The sequence below is a fragment of the Notolabrus celidotus genome, chromosome 5, assembly GCF_009762535.1.
Source record: "Notolabrus celidotus isolate fNotCel1 chromosome 5, fNotCel1.pri, whole genome shotgun sequence".
Classification (NCBI taxonomy): domain Eukaryota; kingdom Metazoa; phylum Chordata; class Actinopteri; order Labriformes; family Labridae; genus Notolabrus; species Notolabrus celidotus.
In genome coordinates this window covers 18,074,395-18,101,686 of record NC_048276.1, presented here as the reverse complement: position 1 = coordinate 18,101,686, position 27,292 = coordinate 18,074,395, and the positions used below count along the sequence as shown (strand labels likewise).

At 39.7% G+C, this 27,292-nt stretch overlaps 1 protein-coding gene across 1 annotated transcript; it reads left to right on the top strand.

The window, feature by feature from the left end:
• On the top strand, positions 1–25,352 carry slc8a4a (solute carrier family 8 member 4a). Its single transcript, XM_034683911.1, has 8 exons — positions 1–64; positions 624–2,015; positions 2,183–2,700; positions 14,054–14,160; positions 15,429–15,547; positions 17,895–17,994; positions 21,401–21,673; positions 24,738–25,352. Exons 2-8 carry the CDS (start codon positions 687–689, stop codon positions 25,115–25,117), a joined length of 2,826 nt encoding a protein of 941 aa, XP_034539802.1. The 5' UTR covers positions 1–64; positions 624–686; the 3' UTR covers positions 25,118–25,352.
• The last annotated feature ends 1,940 nt before the right edge of the window (positions 25,353–27,292 follow it).

Below are 27,292 nucleotides of genomic sequence, written 5' to 3'. Positions count from 1 at the left end.
CTATGAAATGATTTTAAGTTGTCCCCTGGCATAGTTTTAATAGCTTATGTAAATGGAAACAAAGGTATGTAGTTTCTTTTTTAGGGATTAAATAATACATTACAGAAAGAAGTTCAGAGGCGATGTCACACTTCTACAAAAATCAAAGATTGTTATCCTTTGAATAATCTTACAATATCTTTAGTAGCAGGTTTAAACTGTCAGCGCAGCTGCTCTCCTCTTGTTGTACTCATTGTCAGTGAGGATTATTTTTGGAATCTCATCGAACTTGACAGTACACGGTGGACTGAGTCACTTTTTCCCTCAATACTACAGGTGCAGAGGGTAACATTTCCACTGATGCTTAGCACAGAATGACCACATTACATGTGTGGGTGTCTGACACGGTAGTTCAATACCAATGAGTCAACCATTAGTAGGTGCCAATATTTCTGGATCTCTAAACTTGGACCTACCAAAGTATTGGATCCCACGTCATTTGCACACCAAGGAGTTTGACTGTTTGTACTTCTGTGATGTTATACCTTTGCTTGGCGAGTTTATTTCAAGAACAGAACCCTAACTTGAATGATGAATCTGAAACAGAAAATCTGAACATCTCTTCTTCCTTCTTTTCTGTTTAGACCTTCACATGTGACGTGGTTTGAGCTCCAGAATCAGAAGATTCCAGGCATCATCACGCTGCCATGTTCCTGCTCAAGCGAATCCTGAATTTCACTCCACTATGTATGTTCATCTCCATTCTGCTGCTGCTGCTTCCAGGAGTCACACATTTCTCTCAGGGCAGCGCCAGCCATGATGATACTTCACCAGGCAACTGCTCCAGTGAAGATAACTGCTCGGATGGCGTGGTGCTGCCTATGTGGAATCCCCAGAACCCTGCAGTGGGTGACAAGGTGGCACGAGCCATTGTCTACTTTGCAGCTCTCATATACATGTTCCTGGGCATGTCTATCATCGCAGACCGCTTCATGTCTTCTATTGAGGTCATCACCTCTCAAGAGAAAGAGATCACCATCAAGAAACCCAATGGGGAGACGACCACGACCACCGTGCGCATCTGGAATGAGACAGTATCCAACCTGACACTAATGGCATTGGGCTCATCTGCACCCGAGATCCTGCTCTCAGTTATTGAAGTTATTGGCCATAATTTTGAAGCTGGATCTCTAGGTCCGAGTACCATTGTGGGCAGCGCTGCATTCAACATGTTTATTATCATTGCTATCTGTGTCTATGTGGTGCCTGAAAATGAAATCCGCAAGATAAAGCATCTGCGGGTGTTTTTTGTCACTGCTGCCTGGAGCATGTTCGCCTATGTTTGGCTCTATCTCATCCTGTCGGTGTTCTCACCTGGTGAGGTGGAACTTTGGGAGGCCATCTTGACCTTCTTCTTCTTCCCTGTCTGTGTGCTGCAAGCCTGGATTGCAGATCGGCGCCTACTCTTCTATAAGTATGTCAATAAGCGCTATCGTGCTGACAAGACTCGTGGCATTATCATCGAGTCAGAGGGGGATGCCATGTTCACCAAAATGGACTTGGAGATGGACGGCCAGGGTGTGAACTCCCATACTCATCCCAAAGAGGCTCTGGATGGGATGCTGGAGGGAGTGGAGGAAGGCGGAGGCCTGAGCGCAGAACAAGATCAAGAGGAAGAGGCCCGGCGAGACATGGCTCGTACACTGAAAGATTTAAAACAGAGGCACCCAGAGAAGGACATGGAACAGCTTATTGAGATGGCTAACTACCAAGTGCTGGTCCAACAGCAGAAGAGCCGAGCCTTCTATCGCATCCAAGCCACTCGTATGATGATCGGAGCTGGGAACATCTTGAAGAAGCACGCCGCAGATCAAGCCAGGAAGGTGGTGAGCTGCCACGAGGCCAGTGGACAAGAGGAGGATCCCAACACCATCTACCTGCAGTTTGAACCCTCTCACTACCAGTGTTTTGAGAACTGCGGGTCACTTAAGATTTCAGTGACCCGGCATGGGGGAGAGAGTGGCTGCACTGTGAAGGTAAGAAAAAGTCATAACAGAAATATAAGATCAGAAGATACAGAAGGTCAATTTAAAATCAATTGTAAATGCTTGAGGCTTAAAGGATATTAATAATTCAAGTCTTTTATTGTAGTTCTGGACACTGAATATTTAATGAAGTGTCTTTTTCTGCTTGTGCCACATAGGTGGACTACAGGACAGAGGATGCAACTGCCAATGCTGGCTCAGATTATGAGTTTGCTGAAGGCACCCTGGTTTTCAAACCTGGTGAGACCACAAAAGAGTTCACAGTTGGAGTAATTGATGACGACATATTCGAGGAGGACGAGCACTTCTACGTACGCCTCAGCAATCCACGTATCGTTCACCGAGCTGAGGTTGCTGTCCTAGAGCCGAGTTCCATCACTTCCAGCAACAGCACAGTAGGCCTCTCCGCCCATATTCCTCCAAAGGCAGCCCTGGGTACCGCTCACACTGCCACAGTTACAATCTACGATGATGACCATGCTGGCATCTTCACATTTGAGAACAACTCCTCAAGGGTCAGCGAGAGTGTCGGCAACATGCAGGTGAAGGTTCACAGGACGTCCGGGGCAAGAGGGAAGGTGGCGGTGCCCTACCACACTGTCGAGGGCACCGCCAAGGCAGGCGAGGACTACGAGGAGGTGTCCGGGAAGCTGGAGTTTCAGAACGATGAGACAATGTGAGTGACAGTTCTTCTTCTCTTATATGGTGTTTTGTTGTTGCTTCTCATTACTTGGTCAAACATCACAGCCCACATGTTGGTACGTTAAACAGTCCTGCTAGATAACTGTAAATGATCTATTCTGGTGAGGCATAAAGGGACTGTTTTCATGACTCACTGATACGTTCACTCTGAGAAGTTCAGATCTTCCAGAGGGTTAGCGTGGGAGGATAAGAGGATATAATTGTGAGGAAGATAATGAAACAGTGTGGCTGATGTGAAAGGAGAAGAAGAAGGAGAAGAAGAGGCAGAGAATCAGCTTTCTGTGAATGAATTAACATGCAACCTTTTGGGAATTCTGTGAAGGTTATATGGGAGTTCAGTGTAATGAACTTGACTGCAGAGAAACAAAGACGGGTATGCGTAGAGGAATGAGAATCAGACAGGTGACTTCCACAGCAGGGAGGAGGGGATATGGGTTGAGTAGTGACAGAAACAGGTGCATGTTGATGAAGGCTGTGTGATAATCTCAGCAAAAAGGATTCATGGATGCACCAGCAGAGAGACAGATAAAAAGAGCAGAGTGAGGCTACAGAGAGAGCGGTGAAAGTGTGATGTTTTTCCAGCTTTTCTCTTGAAAAATGTGTGGAAGCTTTGGCTGAATGATGAGTACACTTGTAGTGTTTGTTTCATGATGTGCTGAGCAAAGGACCTGGCAATTATCCACAGCTTAGAAAGAAACTGTATCAAGCTCATCCCAAAATGATTTACAGCAACACCAGCAGAGGAAACAAAGGAATAAAATGTGTCAGATGAATCTGTCTGTGTGAGGAGCATTTTCAGGGCCAGTGTGTAGGTGTATTGTGTAGGTTGGCTGAGTGGGAGGAAAGGCAGGTGAATACATGGTGTCAAAGAAAGCGCAGATCTCCGTATTTGTCTCTTTTTGCCTTTGCTGTGCAGGTGAGATTTGAATAATATTTGTGTGCGTTTGTTGGTTTATTATCCACATTATCAGCAGTCGTTTCTTGATTTTGCTTTTCCCTGTGTGCGATTTTGAAGGGTGTTCTTGTCTTAACCCCTGTCCTGAATCCACTTTAAACCCACATCAAACAAAATGTCGCTCCAAAGGGGAACTCAAAAGAGCTTCTAGAGCATCCGAAGCAATTAAAGAGAGTGAAGAGGGGTTAAAGGAGTCCCAAAAGTTCTCACCAGTGCATAAACAGCTTCAGAAGCCGCAGTTAATGAGACAGTAGTGTGCTACAATGTGAAATGAGAGGGTGGCAGCTTGTATTTGCACTCAAATGGAGACTGAGCAGTAGATAAAATCCTCACCTCCTGAGCCAAGACTATGTTTATCTGACTGTAGCAAGCTGACAGTGACACAAGCATCTTATCAGGAGTCTTGCTTCCTGCTTTTGCAGCAGGAGAGGAAGGGCTGTGGAGAGCAGGATCCAGCAGGGCAGGACAGTTTGCTACCAGAAAAGCCAATGAAAAGAAACCCCAAACGCAATGGGAAATGCCAAAGCTGTGCTCAGCTGCTCCTTTGAATGGCAAAGAAGGACTTAAAGGGGAATGCAGGAGCGCTGTGATCAGAGGTAAAAAGGTTTGAGTCAGATCTTGAGCCAGAATTGCCAGGTCCAGATAGGTCAAGTCGCAGCAGTGTACTTATCTTCTGATCCAGCTGAATTTTAGATCTTATACCTGTTGTTAGAAGGTTATTGGAAAAGGTCAGCACTCATGTCTATTTTCTACACAAAGGCATTTATCAAAGCTGGTGAAGAGCCATTGAGCCATAGTTCCCCAGTTGAACAGTTTTTTAAGGGCCTACTTCAGAATGCTCATATTTTGCTTCTGCTTTATGCTACTCTGATGCTCGAGTTAGAATGAATTTTTTATGAGGTTGTTTAATTTGGAGCGTTCGGTCTGTCCTGTTAAAAAATGTAGGTGAGACTCCATCACTCTGTATCTTTGCGTCACGATCTCAAAGCATTTCTTGTTTTCTAAGTTACATATTAATGTGTGTTTTTGTGTCTTAGTTTGTCGCACTGTAAACTCAAACATTACAGATTCGAGGGTAGCTATCTACATGTGTACTGATGTCTCTCAGCAGACTCGCTTGCACATGATCTGTGTTAAACGTATATCTGCGCTTGCTGCTGCTAAGCAGGCTGCCAAAGTTCATCCTTCAAACAGAGCTGTATTTTCTTACCCGAGTGTTTCCCTGGGCGTCCAGGACAAAGAGCTGACACTTGGCAGCAGGCCTCCAGGCAGCTCTCTGTGTGCGTGTTTGTTACAGTGTCTCTGGCTTTGTGTACATCTGCCTGTCCACGTTGATGTACGCGCATGCAGAGGAGCAGAAGGAGGAAGGCAAGTTTTAAAGCATTTTGACATAGAGCCAGGAGGAATGGTTAAAAATCCAGGCGTGCTGTTAAATAATAATTTAGCATCTAATTCTGCACTGCAGTAAATAGATTTTGATGTACAGACACAAACCTTGGAGCTAAAATAAACCGAGAAGCGCTTTTACATTCAGTGTTTATGGATTAGCAGAAGATCTGCACAGGCCCTTTGATGCTTGTTTGTAGCATCCACATGTATCTGCTTTTGTATGTTAGAGCCTCAAAATGTGTGGCACTATACACTAGTTGAGGGTGAGGTGGATAACGGGAGCAGTTGCATAAGCTAAGATAAAAGAGATGTGAGGAGATCACATCTGAATAGGAAAATCAATACTCTGATATTCTTTATTTCTCATGCTTAATGTAGTCAGGATCCATAACATCCTGCACTTTCTGCCAAAAATGGATAAAAGCAGAGCAGCAGAGTTGCGGTTGTGTTGTGTTAACACATTTAGAATGGTTAAAACCTTTCAAGGTAGAATAAAAGCTTGGCTCTATTTAAGCAACACAGGCTGCTTTTTGTTAAATATTCATTATCATATTAAAAGCTTACAGCGATTCATTATATCTTATCTTAATTGTGGTAATATTAAAACAGACTTATGTTGTCAACATGGTCCACCACTTTGGTCTAGACTGAAATATCTCTTTAACCACTGGATGAGTTATAGTTTTATAAACATAAAGATGAATGAGGATTTAGTTAGTTGACTTTATACACAAATGCATTTACATTCCCATGAATAGTAATTATAACAGTGTTACTCTGACTGTTTTGGACTTTTCTGTGTTTAAATAGTAGACCATTCATGATATCATACCTCAGACACATTTGCATATCTAAGGTATTGAATCTACTGTATTTAAGCTTTTTGTTTTTTAAACTATACCAATACACATTTCAGTTTTCTTCCTTTAAGCATCACTGTAGCAGATCAAAATGATTGTTAATGTGTAATACCGCAAACTTTATATTACTATGAAAATCTGTTACTGCTACCGCTCTGCCATGATAAAGTCAAACTCTGTTCCATTATAACTTAAAGATCAAAATCGCTTAGATTCAAGATGATTGTTATTCTCACTAGCCCCAGACATTATCATGTTTTGTGCTGAGGCGGAAATATTAGCATGCAAATACGTAATCTTAGATGAAAGACATAATACACATTAGCATGTCTTTTGTGTTAAGGAGAGGTGCAGACACGCATTTTGAAATTTTCAGCCGTTTAGCAACTTCGTAAACGAGTGGCAACAGTAACTGTAATTACAAAGAAACATAACGTGCACAAGGATCTCTGGCATTCGTGCTATCAGTACCTTCTCGCAGAAAATCCCTAAGATACATAGAAATAAGGCATTACAAAAGAAAAATCAATTTCTAACTAACGTACCAGCAGTTTCAAAGAAACAAAACATTCATAGGGTTTTTCTCAGAAACTCAGCTCTTGTCTTCATGTTTCTGAATGGTATGTGCTTGCAAACACAGTCTCAACTGTACACCCTAGTTTGAAAGCTAAATGGCAGACCCTTGCACACACAACAAGCACTCCTGTTTTAATAGATCTATATCACATCAGGAAAGAATAAAAGAGCAAAGAGCAGCATTATTTTAAAAACAACAAAAGAGCAAGTTAAGCTGACCCTAAGTGCGGCTAATGCTGTATGTTGACATAAAGGTGACATCCTTTGTGCAGTATCCCTGACCATATTCTTCTATCTATGTAACCTAATATTAAAAACAAAATACTGACATATCAATACAAAATAAATGAATAGAAGAACTGTAGCTGAAATTAGGCCAGCTGACAGGTTTGCTTGTGCCCAGGACAGGGTGACTCCAGAGGACCCCCAGAGCTGGTGGCTGCAGCCCTCATCGCACCGTGCTCATCTATACACCTTCTTTCTCCTCTAAACCTCTCCTTCCTGCCTCTGAGCATCTATCACACTTAGCTGTTCCTATCAGAGAGGACATGTTGTTTTATACAAGCTAACGGACATGTACGTTTAAGCTTGGCTGACATTTGGTTGTCAGTGGCTGCGCTGTGTTCAACTGCCTTAACTTGCTGTAGATTATCCTATACCTTGTCAGTCACTTTTTCTTCATTGTCTACCATACATCTATTTAAAAAGTGCTCTATTCGTTCATCCACTCATTCACTTATTTAACCTCTATAGGTCTGTAAATTTAATCAGGGTTTTGCTATGGCCAGAACCACCATTGGAAGCTGGGAGGGTGGGTGTAGGGACTGGTTAGGGATTTCTTCTTCTTCTATACAGACGCTCTGGCTTACCCTTTATATGATAGACCATTCTTTACCATACTGCACTGTCTGAAAAAAACGAATTAAAGAAAAAAGTTTATGAATTCTCTTGCAACTCCTGGGCACCTGATTTCAGCCGACTGGCCAATTTGAACAGTAACAGGAGGGAGGCAGGGTTAACCAGTAGAGATGACTTCCTGTGGTGTAATAGGCCATTGTTACATGAAGGCGTAGTAAAAATATTTTCAAACCCTTTGTCAAAGAAACATAGGAACATAAAAAAAAGGATAGGCTTTTATGTGACTCAAATACTGTTATTTTTAGCAAATTTTCACAAATTATTCCTACAGATGTTTAACAGTCAGAGGACCCAGTTTATGGCCCCTCTTGATTCAGGACAACCAACCCAGTTGTCTCCCATAAGCCTAACTTGATTGTTTACCTCCTATAAAATTATATAAGCACAAGAGACCACAATATGGCCTGATTTAGTGAGGAGCATCACGTTGAATTTTGTAAACGCACATAGATAAAACCAGATAAAATACATATGTTCAGAGTTGTAACATCATCAAATAAAAAAAAAAGAGGACATTTTCTTATTAACCCTAAAACATTATCGCCAGGTGATTTTCACCCGAGCAAACACATTTACATGATTTTCATTATGTTGCGTTTGTCAAGGGTCCCTGGGTAGCCCGCTTTTCCTACAGGTACGTGTTTGGGTGATTTTCACCCATTTTTTGTTTCTCTCTCCTGCAGCTGTTTGTGTGTCAAGGAGACTGTGCCTTCACCAGGGGCATCTCAAATGTCCCAGGAATGGGTGGAGTGAACACCAAGTTTCCAGTTTCATCATTTTTTCTTTTAGGAATTTTTGGTCCCAAATTCCAAATTTTGGAGCATTTTTATAGGGTCCCCCCATTATACATTTTTTTTATTTTGTTAGACATGGCACAGTTGAAAATAAAAGAACACTACTCTAATTTGTCATGAATTGTCATATTTTGATGACAAGTACTTTTTATTGGGTATATTATATTGGGTAAAAAACACCTGGCGTTAGTGATGGTGTTACTAATTGTAGCGATAGTGTTCTAGGGTTAAGATAAAGATACTGTCTTCAATATCCCAGAAAAACAGAAAATTGGAGACATTTTGGCAGATATGTGTATCTACCTCAATCTGTGTATATCTGCACATCTAGATATACAATTTCCAGTTCGTAACAGCATACGTTGGCATTTAGCTAAAATCAAATGTGCCTTGTTATAGCGTCACAAAGTATCTAGCATGGCTTTAACCCTGTTTTCACCTAGTATAAAAATGTTCTCTCATAATCTAGATAAGGAAAAAACTTGATAGCACAAGGTGTCAATACATTATAATCTGAATGTAATAAGATGTGCCAGATCGTAACTTAACATCTGTTTCACGTAGTGCTCGGTACAGCTAAGAAGTTCCAGGATCTGTATAAACCTCATCGTTGTGCTCTTACCTCTAAGTTTTCTCCATAGAGAAGAGATAAGTTCTCATTAGGACAATAAGAACACATCAGATTTATAGGTACAAATGCAAAGTGCTAGATGATCTTACTTGCTATCTGCAAGCCCATATGCATCAGATTTAATACTGGCTACAAATGGGCTGTTCAAACCAGGGTAGTCGAAAGAAGGAGCTATGCAACCATCGCACAAGCAGCTCTGAAGCAGCTTTAATCTCACTGAGTTATATTTTGGATTTTTCCTCATCTCACTGGTCTCCCCTGGCGCTCGTTAGTTCAGATATCATTAAGAAGCCCTACTGTGTATGCTGCCCCACACAAGTACAAGTACAATCTGAGGAAGGGTCATACATCATTATCAATGTCCAAGACTTTTAGTTTCCACATAAATAATCTGTGCATAATAACCCAACAACACATTGTAATGATAAAGGCCCATTTATCAGCTCTAGATATGAGAAACATATCTTGATGGTGCTGTTGTTCATGTTCAGTCACAGTGAAGCATCTCTGAGGCTGATAGAGATTCAGTATCTTGCTCAAGGACACTTCAGCAATGCAGACACATGCTGACACTCTGGTTTTGTCCAGGATTCTCTGACTGAGTGGCAGTGTCCCGTTCAGTCATGGACATTTGACATACTGTCATGCATTTATGCATTCAGTCATTCTCCTCACTGGCTTCATTTTTCTCTCGGGAAGGCTGGAGTCTATCCCAGCATGCAGAGTGTAGAGAGCACAGATACTCTCCCAGGGTGAACATAGAGGCATAAAATCACTTACTCTCATACCTGTAGGCAGTCTGGAGTCTCCAGTCCTCATAACTTACTGTGTGTGTCTTCTGGCTGTGGGAGGAAACTAGAGCATCCTTACCAGACCAACGCAGAGTGTGGAGGTGAGGGAAACTCCAAATAAAGAAGGTTACACAGCAGCTTTATAAAGCCAAACAATCCTTGGGCCCTGAATGATTTACCCCATAAACAGCCAAAATGTAACAGATGAATCCAAGTTATCCCATCTAATGAATTTAGAGATTTAAAGTACACTTTTTTTAAGTCAAGGCAGCCCGAAAAAGAAAATCAATGAAAAAAGGCACTGATGCCTGCTACATTTTTATTGGGACATATTCAAAGGAACTGCCAGAGTTTCTGCAGTCTGCGGTGAATTTCACAAATGCTGCAGAGATTACAGTTGTTTCAAGTGGAACAGAGATCAATCTTTCTAGCTCAAACGATACAGTCCTTCACATTTGAATGTGACAGATACAATGATACTCACTATGACTTCTCAGAAACTGCCCCAGCTGATGGGCAGATACTGCGCTATTACACAGTAAAATACAATATGCTATAACTGGGGGCTTTACTGCCTCAATGCAATCCGACTGTGCTCATTGTAATGAGAATTTACATCAACCTGCAGAGCTACAGGGCTCAGGAGCAGAGGTGGATGGATTTACTTTACTTGGTTATCTGATCCTTGGAACAACAATTTCAGATTTAAATGCAGGGAGAAACTTGGAAAAACACAACTACAGTATGTACCTCATACAACAACTAACTTAAGAATTTAACTCATCTTTTTTAATTTACATTTTTAAGAATAAATAAAGCCAATTAGATTTTAAGTCATCCTAATGAGCACTAGTGTTGCTGATGGGTAAATTTTTTTCCATATTTCCCAGGTATAACACTAAGCTAAGCTAACCAACTGCTAATCTTAGCTGGAGCATACAGACATGGTGGTGATATTTATCTTCTTATAAAACACTGTGAAAGAAAAAAACATTCTCTAACAGCTAAATCATATATTTCACTCTCTTGTTAAACAGCAAGCTGCTAGCTAGTTACTGTCTGGAAGACTAAAAAAAACAGAACCGTCACTCTTGAGCAAGCGGCAACCTCCGGTCTCAAACTATGAAGCCCATGTGGAAGTGTTATAAACTGCAATGCATCGAGCATCCGCTTGAGGCTGGCTGCAGAAACACCGGAAAGCACATAGACATGATTGGGAAAAAGACAATCTTTGCAGCATTAATAAACATGTTTACAGCCTGGTTCAAAAACGGCTTGGCCCTATGGAGCTAATTTCTGTATCAGCACACACTGTACGGGGGGTGATTTTTTTTCTAACGTGACAGTTCAGAAGATATTAAGATTTCAAGGTTTTGCCGAAATAAGGACATGACTGACGTGACTCCCGGTCGGGAACACATAGCTGTAGGCTAGGAGGCTCACACTACATCACACTCTGCCTGGTTGAGTTCCTTATTTCCAATATGGCTGCCGCCGTCGATTGGCTTCAATACAGCGTTCAGCAACAGATGGGTGACGTCACGGATACTACGTCCATATTTCATACAGTCTATGCTCTTGAGTACGCTGGCAGCTGAACCCTTCATAAATTTAAAGTGCTCTTGAAAAACTCAGTCCTTTTACCCAGAGTACCTCATGTGGCACTGCTCAAAAGCAGCCTAAGTTGCATCAAGAGATAAAATGGTAGCTGTAGCTTATCGAACAACTATGGATTTGAATCATATTTCTTCTATTTTTAATGTTAGCTTAATGCTATCTATAGTTATCAATAGTTCAAAATATACCACACAGGCACAAAAAGTTCTACATTGTTGAGAAAGCTTTCCTTTATTTCTATTTTTTTTTTACATGTGACCTGGAAAAATAAGTATTTTCTTCTGTGTTTATTTTATTTGAATACCAGTTTGTCTAAAGAAATTTTCAAAAAGTTAGAAAAAATCATGGATTATGTGTAATTAAACAACAGCACGACTTGGATGTAAGTTAAAAACAGGTTATGAAAGACCTTCAAGTCACCTTGAATAATATAAAGTTAGTTTTCCAGATTGATTGTCTATTGTCTAGGAAGGATTCTGCCCCTTAGCTTAATTTCAAGTAATTTTAAGTTTAGTGTTCTTTCTTACTTCTGCAAAGATGGTACTTAAGATTTAGATTGGAATTGAGTCTGGGCAACATTTTAACACAGTACTTCATGTATCAGAGTTATAGTTGGCTGTTATGCTGAAAATTGAGTTTTCACTAATGCATGTAATCTTGAAAATGTCCCTCAAGTACTCATTAACTTGAGGTTATGACATGGTAAGTTGTGCGTAGGATGTGCTTGGTGATTAAATGGTTAAGACTTATATACATTCATGCTGGGGAACAGCAGCATGGAGGCAAAACATTTAGCTAGCAAGCGGGTAAATTCATTTGGAATATGCGAAGGCAAAACCACAGAGCAAAAAGACAACAATTTTGTCACATTAACATTCTACTGAGACAAAGAAAATATTTGCCATTTCTGAAAAACATATTAAACAAAAGCATTCACTTGAGAACACCAATACGCTTCCAGAAATTTTAGATTTTAATATAGATTTAATTTGAATGTATTGCACATATGAAAAAAACAACAACAATGTATTAATTATCCAAAAGAAGAGCAATAAAATATCAGATTTGAGTGGTAAATTCAACCCGGACTGACCACTTTTACGTGACAAGGAATGTGCAGGAGGAGCCAAAAATCCATAAGGACTTATGGAGTGCCTTTCCTCATGAGGAGCATTCAACATCAGCTTAAATACACAGGAAGGTGGATTCCATATGGACCCTTTTCTGAGCATGGTAAACATTTGCTAAGAAGACACCATATTTTATTTTAAAAAAAACTTCTTTTCAATGCACCTGCTACCCTCAGTGAATCAAAAGAACAGTTTTACTTGAATGTCTAAAGTGTGCCAAACGTAATACAAAACAAATCATGTTTGATGTGTGAACGCTATAATTGGTGTAACATTCTTTGGCTCTATTTTTTGGGGGGTCATTACATTTTAGAATCTGTCATTAGTATTGATTTGTTCACCTTTTGTCTGATCATCGCTCACCTTTTGTCTGGTATTACTGCAAATGAGCAATCAATTGTGTTAGTTGTTGATATTGAAAATGCGATCTAATCAGCCTAATGCAGTATGCAAACCTTGCTCCTTGCTGCTTATGACAGCTTCATTTTTCTTTATTTTTAGGTTTTTGAAATGTGAACGTTTGTCCGAGCACTTACATCCACAAACTATCATAATCATTCACTCAAACAGCATCTTCACAAAGTGTAATGTAATATCAAAATGGCTGCTGCATGAACACAGTCCATGGCAACTGAACCACCATAATCATTTATTTTAAGGCATCCCATGATGCTTCAAATGAAGCCTGCTGCGTTCCTGTACATGTTCCTCTTGAAATAACATCTTGTATCAAAGATAATCTCTTTTGTTTCCGTTGTGAGGACTCCGGGCGATACTGCGATTCTCTTTGCTCCCACAGGCATGACTCTCCCTGACATTAGACAACCGATGACGTATCATTCATGTTTTAAAATAAATTTCTTCTCTCCTGCAAGTAAAAGCTCTTTCTGCGTGTTGTCGAATCCAGGGTGTATAAGTGTAGACAGAAATAGACAGCCACCCACATATCATTAGGGAGATGGAGAGAGAGGGAGAGAAAGACTCGCTGTGACAGTGTGGGAGAGTGAAGCAGGCTGAGGCGAATATGTCGGTCACAGTTTGACACCACATCCTCACGTGTTTTTGCTGTCAGACTTTAAAAACTGTATTTCTGAATAAGTCTGAAGAGTTTGTTTCACCCTATATGGATTCCTGGAGAAGCTGAGTTTAATTTCCTCTGAGGACGAGATAATAATTCAATTTCCCATGACTTATAACTTGAAATGTGTGGGAGGGCTGTGGGCTTTTTCACTATGTTTCTCTTGTGCTCTAATGGAATTAATAGTGTAGAAGGAGTCCGCCCTCTTGTGGGGTACCAGAAAAAAAAAACCATATCTATTATTCATCTAATTTTGTACATAGTGCTCTGTAAAACAGAGTATTTGCTAAATTGTTGGGAAAAAGCTGAAGCTCCCATCTTCTTATCTAACATCTCTGTTTTATGATTCATTGTGTAGGCAGTCTACCTCTTGGCTGCACTCTTTTATTCGAATGTGTACAAAAGCTCAGGCTGAGCAATAGAAACTGCTCTCACTGGCTTCCTGGGTCTATTTTTGATTTAGTTTAAATAACAGACTGCAGGTTAAACCACATTGACAGCTGCTGTTATTTCCTAAATAATGCAAATAGATTAATTCCTTCCTCTCTGTTTGCCTCCATATTTGTGTTTTGATTCTTTTGCTTTTAGGAAGCTGCTGAATGTGAAAATCATCGATGACGAAGAGTACGAGAAGAACAAAACTTTCACGATCGTGTTGGAGGAGCCCATCTTGCTGGAGGTCGGACAGAGACATGGTGAGCTGAGGACACCGCTGCAGAGAGATTCCCCTCATTATTTCATGGTTTGAAACACGTTTACACTGCACTCATTCTTCCTTATATTTTATTTATGCTAATAGGCTCACACAGTTTGTATGTGCTGATACAAATTCCTCACAACTCTGGAGGTAATCCAAGGTCATAGATGGGATCTCATTAGTCCCTGGAGCATTTTCAATGCCAGGTTTTATGCTAGAGGTTGCATTTTAAAATGGTCCGGGCCAAAGTAGTTAGATCAGGATTAGAGCTAAAGGGAGGAAGGAGTATTTTTGATCAATTTATTTGTACACTTTCCCTACACAGCTGTATGTCAGCCATATGTTCAAGGTTCAATTTATTGTCATTCAGTCACATTTAAAAACATGAAGGAACGAAACAAATTACTCAGGTCCAGTAGCATACAGAAAAGACAACAAGCTAAAAGTAGTCTCTACAAATAAAGAAATAAATCCATAACCTCAAGCCTACAGTAAGTAAATATAAAAATGTAGTTTAAAACCAGTGAGAAATGTAATATCTCATAATGACTTTGACAGCATTGCAGCGGAAAATGGAAACATAATGTATTTCTATATTTGTCACAAAGCTAAAATGTGTAGTGATGTATTTGCTAAATGTATTGGGGTTAAAGCTATGAGATATTTGATACATTTCTTAAAACAGGAATGCACAAAACCACCATAACTTTACAAGTAATCAAGTCAAATGTCTTACAGTGACAAAATATTCAAATTTGCTTTGTTACTCAAGCAAAGAGGGGTAGGGCTACCTATTCTCACATCCTTTTTGTTGACGCATACAAGCAAATAGGATGTGAGAAATGTTAAAAAATAATGTTAAAAAGCCTGCTCATATGCTTCATGCCACCGAGTGTATGGCAAAAAAAATGTGGTGGTTAAAATAATTTTGTTGTATTGATTAAGTTTGAAGGCTTGCTTGTTTACATTGATGCCATTCTTCTGATTTCCCTGTATGTATGTATGACTCGCATATTTTAACCCTCCTTAAAATCGACCCGAGATGAATCATGCAGTACTTGACAGTTTAAGTCAAGTGTCCCATTCTCTGCAAATCTGTTCAGAATTTTAACACACATCAGGATGTCGCCTGGAGCAGTAATTTTCTTTATTCTCATGCAAACAGTGCACTTGAAAAGCTGGGTTTCATTATCAGCAGACACACTATCTTTAACCCCATGTGGTGAACACTACTGATTGTCTGCACACCTGTGCCTCTTGCCTCAGGAGACACCAATGATAACAAGACAGCATCGGGACCGGAGGACGTGTCAAAGATGGGCTGCCCCTGTCTGGGAGAGCACACAAAGCTGGAGGTGGTTATTGAGGAGTCCTACGAGTTCAAGGTAACTAAAAATAAGCAGCTCTTCCCCCTCACAGCCACAATCACCTGTCAAGCTGTTTCTATACCTTAGAACCCCAGCAATAATGACTGCCTATATAGTTTATTTTTAAAGATTCACCAACTCTCTTCCTGCTGAATTTACACATCACACCATTTCTTGTGGACAAGCACTGAATCAGACATTTATATTTAATGATGTTTTAGATCAATATCACTCAGTGTCACAATATTTAAGCTATAACTGATGAAGATACATTTTTAATTTCACAAGGAATGAAAGATAAATTGTTAATAATGTGGATGTAAGTAATGGCTCTGTCAGACGAGTCATTCACTCTTCATTTCATCCTGCTTGAATAATCAAATGAGTTCAGAGTGTAACATTAACCGCAATGCAGGCTTAAAGAGGTGCTCCACTTGTACTGTGGATATTACAAACTGTCAAAAAAAAGAAAATGAAGAAATGCTGAAAATGGAGGCAGGAGAGGCTTATATAGTCAACCCAGTCTCAAAAAGTCTTAAAGATCCTACATTTCCAATAGATGATCCTGAATGTTTCGCTCTCACACAGGGTTTGAGTACAATGAAAAAAATCTCTCCAAACTTTTGTGACAGTTCATATGTCCACATTATGTGGTGTTGATATAAACTACTTGGAAACCAGGACACCACTGTTCATCGCTTATGTTCCAAAAGCTGATGTTCTATTATCTTACATTAGCCCAAACCTGCATGCATTTTTGTTTCATGTTGGTGTTTCTTACCTCTTTTTTTCACACTGGGTGTGTGTTCGCTGTGTGACGGATATTGAGTAGTTAGATTTTTGTGTATGTGAGCAGATCAGGGTTCTCAGCCACAACAGACAGCTTATTGACCTTTTTTTCAACAGTATGTATATCTACATCTGCATTTCAAAGTAAAAGCATTATTTGTTGTTTTTTTTCGTGGAGGGGCTCCTTTCATGTTGTGACCAGTGGTGGACTAAGTACACAGCTTCATTACTTAAGTCAAAGTATAGATACCCCATGTCAAATATTACTTCAATACAAATGAAAGTTGCTCTGTCAAATTATCATTTGAGTTAAAGTACTGAAGTACTTGCTTTCAAAAATACTTAAGTATTCGAAGTACTTCTTAAAAAAATTAGAAAACGTATTTTCACAAAGCATGAGTGCAGTCAAGAATACATAGGAGTACATTCAGTTACATTATGTTCATTTAGAAATCATTACTTGAAATCTCTAAAGACTATACCATGGAATAAAAACAGAACCTAAGTTACTCCAAGCACAGACAAGTTAGTTTGAAATGTTCATCTGGAATGAAACAAATGTTACGTAGCTCAGCACGCTTTCTCAGGTTGGACAGTGAATGTTTGTATGTTTGGGCAGAGTGGGAAACAGGGAGAACATTTCAAACGATACGTATCATTCTTCATTTCAAAAACCTCTAACAAAGGCTGAAGATATGGCCATGGGGTGCTCAGGTGGAGAATTATAGCCATCATTACCACCTCTAAATGAACTGCCTGATCTGAGTGAAATTTGCTCTGTGTTTGCTCCACGTTCAACCGTGGAGACGCACAATATACAGGTACGACTAAACCACTGAGACAAACAGAACTACACAAACATATTTTACTGTCTTAGGGATCAGATTTCAGAAAAGAGAAGGAAATTCATGAGTTGACTTCAAAGCTAAAGTAGTAACTAGAGCATTGATAGAAATGTAGTGGAGTATAAAGTACAATAATTGTCTTCTGAATGTAGTGGAGTAAAAGTAATAAGTTCCCCCCCAAAAAAATACTCAAGTAAAGTACAGAAAATGTACTTAAGTACAGCACTCAAGTAAATTTACTCTGTTACTGTCCACCACCAGTTGTGACATTATTGGGGTTACAAATCTCCTGGAAGAGCCACAGAAACGTTTTCAAGCATTTTTACAAGTTTTTAACTTTTTGTTACTCAAGTTTTCTTCAGTTTTAAGCTTTATGATGTTCCCCTAGAAGAGCAGTATTGTGCTGTGAGGCGATATTGCAGTGATAGTCTCACAACCTCAGTGAAACAAGCTACATTTTTTTCACTGGCATAAAGAAAATTATGCAGGCTTGATGCTGTTTTCCAAAGGGATAAGGGCTCTGCACTACCTCTTCATTTTTACTGCCTACAGTTAACCTCAGTGGGAGACGACGAGATGTTGCTAATTGCACCTGAAGTCACCACATCAACGTCCTAATTCTCAAATGACAAGATTACATTGATACTGATCTTGTACCCATAAACACAAAAGATAACTATCACTGACTCCTGTTTTTTCTCTGTTTTCTTTGTGTTTCTTGCGGTCCGCAGAGCACAGTGGACAAGCTGATTAAGAAGACAAACCTGGCTCTGGTGGTGGGGAGCAGCAGCTGGAGAGAGCAGTTTGTTAGTGCTGTCACTGTCAGCGCAGGTGAGTCGCAGCGTCCTCAAATGTCTCGTCTGTTCAGGCCTCTGTGACCGGACCCTGTGGAGGATGGAACCTGCAGGCCGGATCTGATCCACCAGCTGCTTCAATTTCTTGGTGTTTTTTTTTGGTCCATTTTTCTTTAACTTTTAATAAAATCCCAGATGACCCAGTTTGACACTGGCTGAATTTTTAAAAAGCCTAATTTCAAGGATTATAAATGTAAGAGCTTACAGAAACAAAGCCTGTTAGGATATATTTTGGCAATTGTGTGCTTGTTTGCTGCTTCCTGTATATTGCAGCCAGTTTATTAAAAATTCATGATGTGGTGAATTCCTCCTGTGGCTCCACATAAAAACTAAACTTTGCAGCTCTCTGCTGGGTCAATTAATGGCCCTGAACAATTTATGTAGATGCATGTTGTATGATGAACCCTTTTTGTTTTGCCCTTTCAAAAGCCATTCATTTGGCTTTGTGAACCTTTTAGATCTGCAATACTCGGCCAAGCTTTTGAGCTAAAAGCTGATCGAGACAGCAGAGATGTTTCATTTTATCAATTCACTCTATTACTCATTTTCTCTTTCTCTCTCTGCGTTTAGACACTCTGATTTTATACAGGACGTGTGTCGAAACTAAACCTACTCTTTTGCCTTTATGAATACAATTAGTAAAACATTTTTATATTCAGGGATTTAATGTAATAGTCGTAAAAGGTTAGATTCTACACATTCATCAAACAGCCGAATGCTTCTGGGGAAAAATCATTAATGGTCTTAAAGACTTTAATTTGAAACATTTTCCACTAGTTTCATCAAAATGTTCTAGAATTAAGTTTCAATATATATTTTTTAATACTGTCATTTAAAGGACTGTGAGGAGTTTTTTGAAAATTGATTAAGAAGTAGTCTCACTGTTATACTGATGCCTCTTCATGACCACTGAGTAGAAAGAGATTATAAACAACAAGAAAGGTTGTTTCTTGGTGCTGAATTTAAGTGCTTGTGTTCAGGTTGGATTTTCTGCGAAATAAAGCTGAGTCAATATTCAGCACTCAACAGGAAGTGGAAATGTTAAGGGCTCTGCAGGTAAAGTTTGGCAGTGAGAAGAAAGTAAGCAAGGAGGAGTTCTTTTTTCCTCCAGATAATTTTCTTCTTATAATGTTTTGTACTCACAGCTGATTGTGGAGCAGGATTATCAAAAAGACATGCGTTTTCTGTTAAGATGTTTTGTCTTAGACAGAGAAACTCTACAACCAGGGCTGTGCCAGGTAAAAGAGCAAAATGACTATGAACATAATTAAGTGTTTATGCAATGTATGCTTCACTGCTGTTTGAGGACATAAGAGTTAAAATGTGTGCATATTTACGTTATTCTGACATAGACTGCGTTTTTATGGACCTGAGTATCCCATTAATGAGCGTCTATGCACACAGAGAAACCTTTTTATTCATATCCCTGTATACACAGTGTATGGCCCTGGCTCCTGTTCACTGTACTTTGTTTGACTAGGCACTCGTGATGTTTCTTTTTTACAACTCAAACTGCAGCAATTTTGAAATCTGAGCAAAATGAGACCAATGTGGCTCATTCCAGGCTTATTACTATTAATTGCCAACACTGCATTGCAAACATGGTGTATCCACCTCTTTCCAGCAATGGGAGAAGGGAGTCACAACATGTATCAAACATGTCCTTAACTCAAACTGCTGTCAGCCCTTCACTGCCACCACGCAGGACATAGGAGAAATAGGAAAAGTAAGACAAAACGACGAAAGTCAGCCTCTAGTAGAAGTAAGATGCTCTCACTGCTTATACATCACTTTGTTACACATCGTTATTACGTTAAAATCAATGATTTTATATAGCAACATTACCTCATCAATAACCTGAAGAAAGTAGTCTTTGATAAAGAAAAGTAGTTTAAAAAAGAGGATCTGTGTTCTATTCGGTGCTTGCACAACAAATGCACACTTTGGCAAGAGGCACATCTTTAGGACAGTGGGTGTTAGTGCTCATGCCGTTTTTATCCCAGATAAACACTACATAGTTCATCTGAAGAGGTCACCTGAATCAACACGACTCATAGTGCCTTAAAGTTTTTGTAAACTTGTATGAGGATATTTGATTTTGATAGCATGGTTACGCCATTTATCATTGAAACTCTGGAAATATTTCGGTGAACCAATCAAAACATAGTCATATTGTTTTTGATTGATTATGGTGATGTTTTATATATGCATGCATCCACTCATTGCCTTCTCTCTCTGGACACCATTTTTGATGGAGCTCTGAGGTTCTTTACAGGTTTTAAATCTCTAGCCAATCACTGCTCCCTGTATGCTCGAGTTGGCTGGACTGTGTTGTCTACCCATAGGCTACATCACTGGCATGTCCTTGTTTATAAGGCAATTCTTAACTTGCTTCCCCATTTATGCAATTTTATTCATTTAAAAAATACTGGAAGCTACAGTCTCCGCTCTGTGACCCCATAACAAAACTTGCTTTTGCTTTCAGTCCCCAGAGTGCGTCTTGAAATGGGTGAAAAGAGTTTTAGATATGCTGCTCCTGCAGCCTGGAACCTGTTGCAGGAGAGCCTGGGTTTGAGGGAGCTTGTCTCTTTAAATGTTTTTAAAAGCAGACTGAAGGCTCTTGAGGAAGATGCTTCAGTTTGTAGATGCTTTGACTGATGACTTTTGTTCTGACACCTATGATAAGTTGCAATGTTTTAGAATGATGTGTTGTTTTCTGGAATGTGCTGCTGCTTATCTTGGCCAGGACACACTTAAAATTTGATTTTTAATCTCAATGTGGTTTTCTCCTGGTTGAATAAAATAAAATAAAATAAAATATGACAGTTAGCGTTGACAAGGCAGCGGATCCTACTAAACCTAAAGAGACATCATTTTGCAAAGTGTTCATTAGACAAACAGGTGAAGCTCAGCTATTGCAGCATGCATATGCTAACAGCTCAACATGGTATGGATAGCAGGCTATTTTGTAAGTCAACACTGAGTGACAAATTGAAATGAATAAATTTGCAGTTGGCAGGGCTTCTGCTTCATCCTCTGAATCGGAGTCAAAGACTCAAACATTTAAAGCTGGGCCAAGCTGATTGTCACAGTTTTTGTGTGCAGAGGCAGGCAGGTGTCCATCAAAACGATGGAGATGTCAATCAAAACGTAATCTGTTTGGCCTCAGCAGTCTCGAGTAATTTTTCATACAGAGATTAGGGTTTGTCGTTCGGCCTGTTTAAACATTTCTGTGCTTGATACCTGTCCCTATTAAAACAAACATTTCTGTCTTGAGATATGACTTTACACTTTGAGATTCCTCCAAACAAAGGTCAGGTTTAGTTTCATATAATGCAAGTGCATATTTTGAAGCTTTTCATGCATCTCTTTGTCCCTACCAGGTGACGATGATGAAGAAGAGAGCGGTGAGGAGCGCTTGCCATCCTGCTTTGATTACATCATGCACTTCCTGACAGTTTTCTGGAAAGTCCTCTTTGCTTTTGTCCCACCTACTGAGTACTGGAACGGCTGGGCCTGCTTCTTCGTGTCCATTTCCCTCATTGGTGCCCTGACAGCTGTGACCGGGGACTTGGCCTCCCATTTCGGCTGCACCATCGGCCTCAAAGACTCGGTCACGGCTGTGGTGTTTGTGGCACTCGGCACCTCAGTTCCAGGTGGGCATCTGTGGTGTCTATCAGCTCTAACAGAGGACTTGCTCTGGGTTTCCTCTCTAGGGTTTGCCTGTACAGTAGGAGCAGCTGCTTGGGGAGACATGTGTAACCTCTTCCTCCGCCTTTTCTGTCAGAGTAATTCTCTGCAGAGCACTCGCATCTAACATTAACAAGCTGTAAACTGAGAAAAACACTGTTTCACTTGTTATTCTCTCTGTGCTGTGTAATTGTATCCACACTGCAGCATGTTAAACACTGCCACACAGAGGCACAAATTAGGACATGAAAATAAAGCTTAGACAGGTCGCAGCTCAATAAGCCCCCACACAGGTTAGCAGACTAATTATGTGGGATCGACCTCCATGAATTAGAAAAAGGGCAAAAATCAGGACAATACACAGTTACAGGTAGTATCCATACTTAAATACATTTCAGGTTAATTTGTTGAGCATAAAATATCAAGAAATTAGCTTCTGTCTGCAGTTTTGTTCCCTTTTAATTTTTAAAGTTGCGTAAAGACAAATGCTGCACAAACTGAACTCCCTCAGCAAGCTGCTGTTAGGGACTTTTACTTTATGTTGATCTTGTACAAAAATGTACATCTTAAGTCTGTCGTGATCTTGTTATAATGAAAATTCTACAGCAAAAAAATATCTCCTGCTGTCTTCAAACTGACAAATCTCTCCCTGAATCTTTTTCACAGAAGATGTAAATAAACACATCTGTTCAATAGCTACAAATCGCTTTGTCTGACACTGACCTAGGAATTAAGCAAAGACATGCTATTAAAAAAAATATATTTAGAAATACTCTCTCCTCTGGCAAATGGCCAGGTTTGCTTTCTACAGTATATGATATAGAGGAACAATTTAAATCGGTTTTAAAGCTAACTAAAGACTCCCAACAAGACCTTTACTGAATCATTCACTAATGCTTTTTAAAAGCCATTGTAAGACAAGGTTTCATTTGGCTGTTACCCAGAATCTTCTTTTGGCAGGTGTTTGTCCACCTCCAATACAGATGTCTCTTTAAAGCCCAGGACGACCTCTCTAGTTGGTCAAAAGGGTATGCAGAAAATCTGTCTAAAATCTATTAGAAGCCTAAAGCAGCAGTTTGACTGGGAAATGTGTTATTTTCTGGCACAGAGTTTAATGAGTAAATTATTACCTCTCTAATGCCTGTATGCGAGGCTAAATATGATGATATCATGACAGTTGGTTTAGTTTTGCTGAGCTTAACTGGGCAAAATGACTCAAGACAGGGGGAGAAGCTAGCTAAAGGTGACAAAATCTGCCTACCAACTAGCTTATTTACATTAAATACTAACATTCATCCTGTTTTGTGGCTAATGTGTCGGACTGTTTCTTGCCCAGACACAATCTATGCATTGTTTTGGCTGCCTACCTAGACATTTTCACAGAGCTCCATCACCTAGCAATGTTTGCTAGCTGCAGCAAGCCAACAGCTGATAAGCTTACGAGCATGTATTGCTTGACCCACAAAACAATAGATAAAACAGCATGAATTGGCTAATTAAGCTACTCAGCTGCCAGACATAGTTGAGTCTTCAGCACACATTGGCTGAACAAGAGTGTTATCAATCTTTCGTCGACATCTTCACTCAACAGAAAGTTAGCGTATTCCCCAATAGCTAGTCTGAAATGAATAACTTTCATAGTCACAGACAGATGGATTATTAGAAAGGACAGATGAACATGACTTCATAACTACTGATATCTAAATCTGTAAGACACAAAAGCAGAGACCAGCCTACTGTGCAACCACAACTTGATAAATAAATATAATAAATAAAAAAACATTGTAAGATGAGGGGTGAACATAAGTTACAACAACTGCAGCTTTTGGTTTGGATCAGGCCTGGGAACCAGTGTTGCCAACTCCTCAGTGAGGAAAGTAGCTATTGGCTGTCCTAAAAGTTGTTAGAAGTCGCTGAATCATTTCATTTGCATAATTTGAATTGGAATGGACGCTGTAGGAGAGACGTTCAACGTTGAGGGAGGGACAAAAAGAGGTTAAAATACACCCTAAATATGTTTATAACTACAGTTAGGAGCCTACAACAAATCAAAGAAAAACTTAAATTTTTTTAACCATAAAATGTTCAAGATGTTTATTGTATACAATCTACATAAATGGACCAAAAAGAGACAGGAGGCAGGATCAGCCAGCGGTGTCTCTGTACACGAGCCATAATTTGTAGTCCGGATGGGGAGGGATGAACGCCTCCTGCTCTGAATGCAGCTAGGAGGGACTCACAGCAGCATCCACTGCTCACTGGGTAGAGTAAGAACGATACGTGCTTTCACATCAGTCTCCAAAAGTCTCCATTTAACACCAGAAAAGTCGCTAGATTTGTCGCTAGTCGCTTTTTTGAAAAAGAGTCCTCAGAGGGGTCTGAAAACTTGCTAAATATAGCGACAAAGTCGCTAAGTTGGCAACACTGCTGGGAACTTGTGGCAGATGTCTATAAAATCTTTACAGCTATCAAAAATGATTAAATGTCATTAAAAAAACATGATATTGAAGAATGATTATTAGATCAGGTCTCTATCCAGTATTTAACCTCCAGAATTATATTTTTTCCGAGATTATTTTGGGGGCTCCTAGCCTTAAAGAGGCAGGACAGCTTGAGAGACAGGAAATGTACAGAGAGAGAGGAGACCTCATAACGTGCATCAAACCCTGTCAGAACAGGAAATCATTCCTACAACTGGTGCAACGAGAACTATAGCCTCTGTAAATGGGGCACCTGCTCTGTCAATGGAGTCTCACCAATAGTTACTTTCAGAAACCTTTGAGCTCCACATCCTCTGACTTACTATGTATTATCTTACTACCAAAGCACCTCAGTGCAACTCTTAAAAGTTGTTACATTTAATATTGCACTTAATTAAAATCCTGCTAACTTTTTGTCTTATGGTTGTAGGTTTCAAGAGAGTCAAAATAATTTAGCCTCCTGTGCAAACCAAGTTTCTACATCAGTATGTGATTAACCTGATCTTATCTTTTTCTTTACACTTAACTCATATCCTTCCTTCTTACATAGATACGTTTGCTAGTAAAGTTGCTGCAATCCAGGACCAGTATGCTGACGCTTCCATCGGCAATGTGACGGGCAGCAATGCAGTGAACGTTTTCCTGGGCATTGGCGTGGCGTGGACCATCGCTGCTGTTTACTGGCATACCCAAGGGAAGGTGTTCAAGGTGGACCCCGGCTCCCTGGCTTTTTCTGTCACCCTCTTCACCATCATGGCGATGGTTTGTGTGCTGGTGCTGCTTTACCGCCGGCGTCCCGGTGTGTCAGGCGGGGAGCTGGGAGGCCCACGGACACCCAAGCTCGTCACTCTCTTTCTGTTCCTCTCCCTCTGGTTCATCTACATCCTGCTGTCCTCGCTGGAGGCGTACTGCCACGTGCCTGGCTTCTGAGACTGAGGGGAAACACACACAGACCAGCTCTTTTCCTTGTTTTTACAATCTTCTGACGTGTTTTCTCTCAGTTTTTTGTCTATTTTCACAAAGGTTTATATCGATTTGTATCATTCGTTATTATTGATACTGCACAATATCTGATTGACTTTGAATCTTTGGACTTTTGCTACCACCCAGTCTGCTGTGAAGTACAGCTTTAGCCACTGAAATAAACCCTTCCTTTTTTGAAACATTTAGTCAGCTGGACATTTATCTAATCATTGCTTCAGCATTAATTACATGAAACCTTCAGTCACTTTTCTGGCTTCATGTCCCCTCTCTGTGTGGACATTTATTTGAGTTAAAAAGTGTTAAGAAAGCATATGAAAAGCAAGCACTCGATAAGCAAGCACTCAAACAATTCCTTATTGTTTGAAAGTTGTTATAAGATCGAAACGAATAGATGGTGCATGGGGGGACACTATATTTGACATTTACATACAAAGAAAGACATTACTGAGGATGCGATGACTCGTAAAGCATATTTGTGTGTTGATATTTATTAATCAATCTATACATTAATTATTCATTGTATATCATGTAAAAGATGAACATTGTGTGTGGGAGTTTTGTGAAAGAGTAGGCGTGTTTCTTTCTTTTCTTTTTTTTGCACGTTATCAGAATAAGAGTTTCTTGGTAATCTATTTTAAAAGTACTGTATGTAATATTTTGACATGGCTGTTGACGTGTTGATGTGTTCCTGTACATGTGAAACACAGCTGTATCATAATCTTTTCACTGCCTGGTCCCTTTTCCCCACGAACCCTATTGAACAATGTCATGACATATCCAGGGTTAAAGATGCCTTTTCTACAACATAAGTCAACCTGGAACAGAGTTCCCGATTTTCATTGCACCAGAAAGTGTAATTTTTTTTAAGCACATTAATGATTTTTTGCGTGTGTGTGTGGGTGTGTAAGTGTGTGTGCGCTTCTCTGCTCTCCAGCACAAGTTTGCGAAAAGCTTGGCACTATCTGGTCACTGAGATCACAAACGTTAAGGATGTTCATGTCAAAAAGAAAAGTGCAGCTTGAGAGTCTGTCGCGCTGACACTGTGAACATTTTTCCACATCCTCACCTTTAGAGAAAGCACAGTTTTTTTTTTTCCTTCTGACATCTATAGAGGGAGTTTTTAGATCCTGATCACAGCACAACCACTGAAAAGCTCCATCATTTGGAATGAGAAAATTTGCCAAAAAGAAGACATGTACAGAACTTCCTGAGAGTGTCTCCTTGTGTCGCACAGCAGTTGATAATGAAGTTTTTTTTTTTTATTTAACCTAGAATCTGTAGAGCCATATTTATTGTAAAAGTATTACAGTAAAGGTATTTATATGATCAATTTCAGTTTTATTGATATGCACGTTTAATGTATAAAAAGTGGAAATAAATGTTGATGATTTATGATGATGAAAAAGGCTTTGCTGGTGTCTTAATTCAACATTTCAACAGAAGGACAGAGTGATCATTCCCACATGAACCTTTTCATTTTGATGGGTTTTCTTTTGGTGATGTCTATGAAGCAAACTGTGGCAATCTGGATATCAATTTAAGTGAAGTACTGGATTACAAAGCAATGGTAAAGTCATCAAACACAGAATTTATGATAACAGATTACAAAACAAGACTAAAAGCAAAGCATCTTCATTAGTGCAGATAACACTTTGGTTGTAGATGGTGTCTCCTCATCTCTGACTATCGCTGTTCCTAAAACGTCCTAGTTGAGATGAATCCATTAGTCCACAATTAGCAGAGATAAAGTCTTGTGGACATTCAAACAACTGCAATCCCTCAAGTGTCCACTTGGGGCTGGGACCAGAAGCAAATCAGACCCCATGAGAGCCCTCGTTAAAATGCCCATTTCTGTAGCAGAAGCAAACATGTTTACAGTCTGGTACAAGCAAACAGTGTTGGACCATATACTTATTATTTCTTTGTGACAACTGATAAAAAGGTAATTCAATTATTAAATACCCATTTGTTTTGAATATGTTAAAATTGCTTCGATTATTTTTAATTAGACATAATTAAAGAAGTAGTCTCAGTAGTGTCCACCATTGGTCACTACAAACACAATCACAGTCTGTGTCATGACCAGAAAAAACTGCACACATGGGCATTGAGTAAAATTGG

Coding starts and splice junctions, on each gene's coding strand:
- slc8a4a (XM_034683911.1), top strand. CDS start 687: ATGTTCCTGCTCAAGCGAATCCTGAATTTCACTCCACTATGTATGTTC. Junction 2,701..14,053: donor TTTCAGAACGATGAGACAAT/GTGAGTGACAGT, acceptor TTTTGCTTTTAG/GAAGCTGCTGAATGTGAAAA. Junction 17,995..21,400: donor TGCTGTCACTGTCAGCGCAG/GTGAGTCGCAGC, acceptor TGTCCCTACCAG/GTGACGATGATGAAGAAGAG.